The 9,484-nt window shown below is 35.5% G+C and overlaps 2 protein-coding genes across 2 annotated transcripts; both read left to right on the top strand.

Annotated features, from left to right (window-relative positions):
* LOC126063769 (olfactory receptor 8K3-like) lies at positions 1-1,041 on the top strand. Its single transcript, XM_049862159.1, has one exon. It carries the CDS (start codon positions 1-3, stop codon positions 1,039-1,041), a length of 1,041 nt encoding a protein of 346 aa, XP_049718116.1.
* A 6,422-nt stretch (positions 1,042-7,463) lies between these two features.
* LOC126063768 (olfactory receptor 8K3-like) lies at positions 7,464-8,429 on the top strand. Its single transcript, XM_049862158.1, has one exon. It carries the CDS (start codon positions 7,464-7,466, stop codon positions 8,427-8,429), a length of 966 nt encoding a protein of 321 aa, XP_049718115.1.
* Positions 8,430-9,484: the final 1,055 nt, after the last annotated feature.

Genomic DNA, 9,484 nt, shown 5'->3' with positions numbered 1-9,484 from the left:
ATGGACAAACACAATCTAACAGTGCTGAATGAATTCACTCTGATGGGAATCACAGACCGCCCAGAGCTGCAAGCTCCATTGTTCGGGCTGTTCCTCATCATCTACATGATCTCAGTGGTGGGCAACTTGGGCATCATCATTCTCACCAAGATGGACTCCAGGCTACAAACTCCCATGTACTTTTTTCTCAGACACCTGGTTATCACTGATCTTGGTTATTCGACAGCTGTGGGACCCAAAATGTTGGTAAATTTTGTTATGGATGCAAACACAATCTCCTATTATTTTTGTGCTACACAGCTAGCTTTCTTTATTGTGTTCATAACTAGTGAACTTTTTATTCTGTCAGCAATGTCGTATGACTGCTATGTGGCCATCTGTAACCCTCTGCTCTACACAGTCATCATGCCCCAAATGACATGTTGGGTGCTGGTGGTAATCCCCTATCTCTACAGCACGATTGTTTCTTTTCTCATCACCATAAAGATTTTTAATTTATCCTTCTGTGGCTACAGTGTCATGAGGCATTTCTACTGTGACGGTCTCCACTTGTTATCTTTGCTCTGCTCAAACACACATGAAATCAAATCGATCATTCTTATTTTAGCAGCTTTTGATTTTATTTCATCCCTCCTAATTGTTCGTGTTTCCTACCTCCTTGTTCTTGTATCCATTCTCAGAATGAACTCAGCTGAGGGCAAGCACAAGGCCTTCTCCACCTGTGGATCCCATCTGACTGTGGTGGTAGTGTTCTATGGGACTTTAAGCTTTATGTATGTACAGCCCAAGTCCAGTCATTCCTTTGATACTGATAAAATGGCTTCCATATTTTACACCCTGGTTATCCCCATGTTGAGTCCCTTGATCTACAGTTTGAGAAATAAAGATGTGAAATATGCTTTACATAGGATATTAGGAGTATTATGTAATATATTTTCTCAAAGTTCACTATACCATGTCATTCATATACATTATGCTATGGGCTTTAAATATTTTCCTGTGTGCCTCCGGAGGGGATACCAAGCACAAAAACACAGATAAGCTCAATCTATGTTTCTGTATTGCTGTCTACCAGTCAGTCTTTTAAGAGCTGTAAATAGATTAATAAATAAACCAATAAAAATTGTTGCCTTCCTTATGCAGGAGAGAAGTACTACATGCATAAATAAGAAATTTTATAGTATAGCGAATGTGTTAGGGACCAATAGTTTCAAAAGAATAAGAATAGTGAGTGTGTGTATGTGCGCAGACATGCACACCTTCTGTTTTAGTGCTCGTACTCTGCCCCGCGGTGGCTAATTCTAATTTGAAGAATGCTCAACAGTGTGGTGGGATGATTTGAAGAACTACTCATTCATCTCAATTTGCTACAACATCCATTTCCTAAATCCTGAAATCCCTCTCTTTCATCATCAATGCCTTTACTTTCATATCCAAGCCCTTAGAGGCTGTTTACTTTGTTATTGTTTTTATAATACTAATAAAAAGAGTACAAAATAAAGTTATTATGTCTAAAAGGATCAGCTCAGTATCTGGTTTTGTCTAAATCAACCCATTTTGTCTACATCAGTGGATATACCAGTTAAGATAAATTTATTGATGTCAGCCACAGAAGTTTCCAGGTTTTTACGTTTTTTTTTTTTTTCTCTACCAGATTGGTATTGATTCCTAAATTGTTATCCTCATCTCTTTAGAAAACAACTCTGGTGGCATAGTGGTTAAGTGCCACTGCTGCCAACCAAAGGGTCGGCAGTTCAAATCCGCCAGGCACTCCTTGGAAACTCTGTGGGGCAGTTCTACTCTGCCCTGTAGGGTCGCTAGGAGTCGGAATTGACTCGACGGCACTGGGTTTTTTTGTCTGGGGCTCTCGTTTAAAATATATTTTCTAATTGTTTAAGCATCCTTGCATAAGAAGTTTATTTTATGATGAGTAGGGTTCCTTGCCTTGTTTTTGTTTGGCTGAATTTCCTCAAATTTGGTTAGTATGAGTGTGCACTATATTTTGATCAGGATCTATTGTTTGAATTCATCATTTTGATTATTCCGTTTGGAAGAAGCAAAAGGAGATAATCCCAAGGTTTGGACTATGCTGTGTTTCTGGTGAGTGAGGTGTGATATGTAGCTTTTTACATATTTGCCATGGTTTCTGGACATAGTTACTCCATATTCCCTATGAATTTTCCATCCACGTTTTCTTATCTTTATCCTTTAAACCTTCAAAAATTTCTTAATCAGAAAAAATTAAGTAGATTTTAGATACATTAAGATTGTCTATTAAGAAAAAAAGGAAATCCTGGTAGCTTAGTGGTTAAGTGCTACAGCTGCTAACCAAAGGGTTGGCAGTTTGAATCCACCAGGTGCTCCTTGGAAACTCTATGGGGCAGTTCTACTCTGTCCTATAGGGTCACTATGAGTGGGAATAGACTCGATGGCACTGGGTTTGGGTTTTATTAAAAAAAAAATTCAATCTGAGTTTTAGGTTAGGACCATATGAGGAGGGCATATGATAAATTTCCACCTATGTAGAGACTAGAAAAATTACACGAGAAAAAAAAATCGCTGCTAAAGAGGATAAAAAATGGAAATTTAAAATAGTCTCTATCCATTCCAAGATCAATTCCAAGTAGCTTGATTGAGTAATTCTATTAAACATTTAGGGAAAAAAAAAATCCAATACTATACAAATTCTTCCAGAAAACTGAAGAAGAGGGTATAGCTTTACCCTGATATCAAATACAGTTGAAAACATTAAAAGAAAAGAAAATAACAGAGCATATATGTAAAACACCTAAAGAATAAAATGAAGAAACTGAGTTTTGCAATAGGTAAAGACACTAATATATTCAATTAGGTGTTACCCAAGAATGTATGATTGTTTTTGAAATAGCAGTTACTGACATTCACCATAATAACAAATTAGAATTGAAAAGCAATGCCACATAAATACATGTAGAAAAAAATTTAAAGCCCCGTATTATGATAAAATTTTGACCAAACTAACACTAAAGATAATATTTACAGAAAGTGGAAATTATCATACAATATCACTATTGTCACACACAAGGAAAACTTTGCAGATCATTTAAAAGCAGTTGCCACTGTACATTAACAGGAAACTGCCAGAAATTCAAGCCATATTCAGAAGAGGACGTGGAAAAAGGGATATCATTGCTGATATCAGATGGATCATGGCTGAAAGCAGAGAATACCAGAAAGATGTTTACCTGCATTTTATTGACTATGCAAAGGCATTTGACTGTGTGGATCATAATGAATTATGGATAACACTGCAAAAAGTAGGAACTCTAGAACACTTAATTATTGTGCTCATGAGGAACTTTTACTTAGACCAAGAGGCAGTCATTTAAACAGAACAAGGGGATACTGTGTGGTTTAAAGTCAAGCAAGGTGTGTGCTAGGGTTGTATCTTTTTACCGTACTTATTCAATCTGTATGCCGAGAAATATTCTAAGAAGCTGGACTACATGAAAAAGAACAAGGTATCAAGATTGCAGGAAGACTCATTAACAAATACAAAATGCAGATGATGCAATTTTGTTTACTGAAAATAAAGAGGACTTGAAGTACTTACTGATGAAGATCAAAGACCACAGAGTTCAGTATGCATTAAACTTCAACATAAAGGAAACAAAAAGATTGAAGCCATCAAGGATTTCATTTTACTTGAATCCAAAACGAAAGCCCATGGAAACAGTAGTAAAGGAATCAAATGACAGTTTCCAATGGGAAAATCTGCTGCAAAAGATCTTTTTAAAGTGTTAAAAAGCAAATAGGTCACTTTAAGGACTAAGGTGTGCCTGGCCCAAGCCATAGTGTTTTCACTTGGCCCATATGAATGCTAAAGGTGGACAGTAAATAAAGAAGGCCCTCAAACATGGATTGGACTGGACAATGGGTTGGAGAGGGATGCTGGTTAGGAGTGAGCTTCTTGGATCAGGTGGACTCTTAAGACTAGGTTGGCATCTCCTGCCTGGAGGGGAGATGAGAGGGTAGAGGGAGTTAGAAGCTGGTGAAATGGACACGAAAAGAGAAAGTGGAGGGAGAGAGCGGGCTGTCTCATTAGGGGGAGAGTAGTTGGGAGTATGTAGCAAAGTGTATATAAGTTTTTGTGTGAGAGACTGACTTGATTTGTAAACTTTCAATTAAAGTGCAATAAAAATTATATATATAAAAAAAAAAGGCCCAAGAAGAGTTGATGCCTTTGAATAATAGTGTTGATGAAGAATACTGAATATGCAATGGACTGCCAGAAGAAAGGAAAAAAATCTATCTTGGAAGAGGTACAACCAAAATGCTTACTAGAAGCAACAGTGGCAAGGCTTTTAACTCACAAATTTGGACATTATATCAGGAGGGAGCAGTCCCTGGAGAAGGACATCATGCTTGGTAAAGTAGAGGGTCAGTGAAAAAGAGAAAGACCCTCAACAAAAGGGATTGACACAGTGGCTAGAACAATGGGCTCAAGCATAGCAACAATTGTGAGGATGGCACAGGACCTGGCAGTGTTTATTTTTGTTGTACACAGGGTTGCTACGAGTCAGAGCCAAATTGATGGCACCTAACAACAACAACAATTATTATTGTATATCAACTGTCAATTTGATCAGATTCAGACTTCCTAAGTTGGTAAAGTCTTCAATTTCCTCATCTTTGAATTAGTATTGGGTGTGTAAATTTTAATAATAATAGTATTAACTGGTATTCCCTGTAGGCATATGGATATTACCCTATCAGTGACATCATTGTACTTCAGGATAGATCTTGAAATTTTTTTTTTTTTGACAATGAGTGCGAAGCCATTCCTCTTCAACTTGTCATTCCTGGCATAGTATGCCATGTGATTGTCCGGTTCAAGACAGACAATATCAGTCCATTTCAACTCACTTAGACCTAGGATATACATCTTTACATGTTCCATTTCATTTTTTAAGATTTCTAATTTCTAACGTTCATACTTTGTACATTCCATGTTCTGATTATTATTAGATGTTTGTAGTTGTTACTTCTCTTTTTGAGTCATGCCAATTAAATAGAATATATTAATCTAATAAAATAAAATAAAGAGAAGTCTTAAAGAGACAATTTCCAAAAAAAGGAGGAGTTGGATTGACTAATATCTGTCCCCGAAGTAAATATATATAAATATAGAAAAAAACACAAAGAAACAGTATATCATAGATATGAAATGTATTAATTTTATTCCATGTAAAAACATTACTGAAATGGGGAAATATCAAGTGGTCTGTCCTAAAAGTAAAATATTTTAATCCAGATCCCTTGATGGGACAAATTGAAAGTTGACTGAGAATAAATGAATAAACATGCCTAAAAGAAACTAACTCCCTGGTGAATTTAAATTGTTTAGAAAATTAACAGACACTGTAGATGTTTTGTTAAGCTTTCAAGTGCTTCAGACATAATTAACACATTGCTTGGTATCTCCTCAGGGAGAGGCTTAAAGGCCGAGAGAATGCTATAAATTCTTCCCACTATGTCATGTTAAGAAGTGCATGGGATGTTAAAACAGATTCATTACAGGAAAAAGGTAGATTTTTTTTTTTTGTAGTGCCATGTTTTACTAATAACTGGAATGCTGTAGTGACATTTTTGAGGCTCCACTTTTCATACCCAGTAACCCAGTGCCTTCGAGTCGATTCCATAGGCGGGAAAATATTAAGAAATTTGATTGAGTTCTTGATACGTTTTGTGTGAGATGAATGTGGACTTCATGTACTCACTTTTATAATATAATTTTGTGCTATGAAATTTAATTTCTGCATTTGTTTGCTAATAGCCTACTCAGAGACTGTTCTGCTCATGGTATTGGTAATAGATATAGGATAGACAGATAAATAGATATGTAGATCAATAAATAGAAAAGTTGATCGATAGATGATGTATAGATTCATTGATTGGTAGATAGGCAGATGCACATACATACTTATGAAGTAGTGATGATCATGATGTTTTAAAGCTACAGTTCTGTTATATCAACCAGTAGGGCTATTCTTGTATTTTAAAACATCTCTAGTATACTCAGATACATTTTTTTAAAGATTATACGGAAATTTATCTGTGATATCACATGGCACATAGGCGTTCCAGTGTTTAATGGGACATAGTTCATGTTCAAAAAGATCCTAAGTAACTTGCAATAATTCACATATATGACATAACCAGTATATTTCCTTTTTCTCCTATGCTATTGTGTCATACAGTGATTTTTTAAGCTTTTTTTCATAAAAAGTAAAGGATTCTTTTTTATAAGAGGGAGTTTATGACATCAGTTTTTCATTATTTGTTCAGATTTCCTAATATAGCCTAGGTTTCCTTGTGAGAAAAAAATATATATCTGATTTGTTAGAAAAAGCTTAGAATGTGTCAGTTACAATACAAATGCCCAATTGGAGGAGAAAGCATTTTAAGTAGACCAAAAAAGAAACTAAAGAATGGCACTGTTAGACACTTTAGTCATAGAACGGGTATTATGGACTATGGGGCTGGGGTCAGTTACAACGATAACATCTTAATGAACCTGTTCATCATGAATATGGTAACAAAGAACTTAAAGCACAGTTCAGAAGAATTTACATATAAATACCTTAAAAATCAAAACAATTAACAACAATAAAAAAATTTCAACTAACTACTGTCTACATCCAAAAAAGATAGATGATGATGGCAGATAGACAGAAAGACAGACAGATAGACAAATAGTCCCAGGCACACACTATTTTATTTTCAAGTATTGTAGACACATTGAAGAACTTAATTCTCATTCATCCTTCCTAACAACCCTGCAAGAAAGTGTTGGAATATGATTTTTCAGGTGGGAATAAATAGGTTCATATAACATGTGTTATTAACCCAAAGTATCTCTTTGTATATAGTACAAATGGAGGTATAGCAGAGGTTGCATCTATACACATAAATCTCTAGGAATGTTTTCATGTATAAAGACAATCCCAATTGTCATCAATCATATATATGTGTGTGTATATATATATGTATATACATATATATATCCAAAATCTGTCTAGTACGTTGACTGTTCCAACCTGGACCATCTATAGTCATGAGTTTTCATAATGTAATGTTTTGAAATAGAGAATGCAAAATGTTTAGAGGCATTTTTTTAGGTATACGAAAAAGACAAAAGTTTTAAGAAGAGTACGATAAGTATCCCTGTAACTTACATGTAAATATTTAACATATTATTCATTTTTGTTTCATCTATCAATGTATCAACCAATCTATTTAACATGTATATGTGTATACATGTGTGCAAAATTTGTGGAAGTTGTTTATGTATTCAAATATCCTAAAATGAAAACTTTGAATTTACATTATACATACTGGCTTTGTATACTAAAAACCTACCAGATGATACTACATAGAAGCTATTGATGATGCTCAAGTCTCTTTTTACAGTAGGTTTCTAGATGGACAAGCATAATCTAACAGTGCTGAATGAATTCATTCTGAAGGGAATCGCAGACTGTCCAGAGTTGCAAGCTCCATTGTTCGGGCTGTTCCTCATCATCTACATGATCTCAGTGGTGGGCAACTTGGGCATCATCATCCTCACTAAGATGGACTCCAAGCTACAAAGCCCCATGTACTTTTTTCTCAGACACCTGGCTATCACTGATTTTGGTGATTCAACAACTGTGGGACCCAAAATGCTAGTCAATTTTGTGGTCAATGAAAACACAATCTCCTATTATTTTTGTGCTATACAGCTAGCTTTCTTTATTACGTTTCTAAATAGTGAATTTTTTATCCTGTCAGCAATGTCCTATGACCGCTATGTGGCCATCTGTAACCCTCTTCTCTACACAGTCATCATGTCACAGAGGACGTGTTGGGTGTTGGTTTCAATCACCTATCTCTACAGCACATTTGTTTCTGTTCTGATCACCACAAAGATTTTTAATTTATCCTTCTGTGGCTACAGTGTCATCAGGCATTTCTACTGTGACGGTCTCCCCTTGGTATCTTTGCTCTGCTCAAACACACTTGAAATCAAGTTGATCCTTCTTGCCTTAGCAGCTTTGGATTTGATTTCATCCCTCCTAATAGTTCTTGTTTCTTACATACCGATCATTGTAGCCATTCTCAGGATGAACTCAGCTGAGGGCAGACACAAAGCTTTCTCCACCTGTGGATCCCACCTGACTGTGGTGGTAATGTTCTATGGGACTTTAATCTTCATGTACGTGCAGCCCAAATCCAGTCATTCCTTTGACACTGATAAAGTGGCTTCCATATTTTACACCTTGGTTATTCCCATGTTGAATCCCTTGATCTATAGTTTGAGGAATAAAGATGTAAAATATGCCTTACATAGGACTTTAGGACAATTATGCAATTTATTTTCTCAAAGGTTGCTATACTATGATTCATAATTTATGTCATGGGCTTTAAACGTTTTTCTGTGTGCCTCCAAAGGGAATAGCAAGCACAAATGCACAGATTAGCTAAACATATATTTCTACCTTGCCTTCTACCACTCTACTAAGAGCTATAAGTAGATTAATAAACAGAACAGCAAAAAGTATTGCCTTCCTTGAGCAGGAATGATGCACTATAAGTGTAATAATTAAGAAATTTTATAGCATCTTAGAATGTGCTAGGGGGTGATAGATTTTTAAAAAATAAAAGAAGATTAGTGAATATATTGTGTAGCACAGTGAAATTGTAGTAGATACAGGAAGAGTTTCAAGTATCTGGTGTTTTCCTCATCTAGTAGGAAAAAAACGTATAAAGTATGTGTTTGCGTGTTTGTGTATATGACTGCACATGCACACCTTCTGTTTTATTTCTCATTCTCTGCCCCGGGGTGGCTAATTCTGATTGGAAGAAGGCTCAGTGCAGTGGGAGGATAGGAAATACCCAGCCATCTGAATTTGCTCAAATGTCTGCTCTCTGAACCTTGAAATTCCTCTCTTTCATCATCGGTGCCTTTACTTTCATATGTGAATCCTTAGAACATGACTACTTTGTTACTATTTGTTATTATTATATTGTAATATAAATATAAAGAGTAACAAAATAAAGTTATTATGTTCAAGAGGATCATCTCAGTATCTGGTTTTTGTCCAAAGCAGCCCATTTTTTCTCTGTCAGGGGCTATATCAGTTAAGATAAATTTACTGAGGCCAGCCATAGAAACGTCCAGATGTTTTTATTTTTTTATTGTCCTGGGTTGATATTGCTTCCTGATTGTGTGTTTTGTCTCATAAATTGCTAGCCTTATCTCTCCAGAAAACAATAATTACCCTTGTTTAGAAGTCATTTTCTAATTATATATCCTTGCATAAGAGGTCCATGCAAGGAGGGATATGATATATTTCCATGTATGTAGAGACTAGAAAACACACAGGAAAATATATTTTATGAAAAAGGTAACAAAATGGAAATTTAAATTTAAAATTCACCCCCTTCCCAACCAGTCCAAGTG

This window comes from Elephas maximus, chromosome 20, assembly GCF_024166365.1.
Source record: "Elephas maximus indicus isolate mEleMax1 chromosome 20, mEleMax1 primary haplotype, whole genome shotgun sequence".
Lineage (NCBI taxonomy): Eukaryota > Metazoa > Chordata > Mammalia > Proboscidea > Elephantidae > Elephas > Elephas maximus.
Note: the sequence above shows the minus strand (reverse complement) of the source record. Positions and strands in the feature narration are given on the sequence as shown.

Bases quoted from the DNA above. Each gene is read 5' to 3' on its own strand.
- LOC126063769 (XM_049862159.1), top strand. From the start codon at position 1: ATGGACAAACACAATCTAACAGTGCTGAATGAATTCACTCTGATGGGA.
- LOC126063768 (XM_049862158.1), top strand. From the start codon at position 7,464: ATGGACAAGCATAATCTAACAGTGCTGAATGAATTCATTCTGAAGGGA.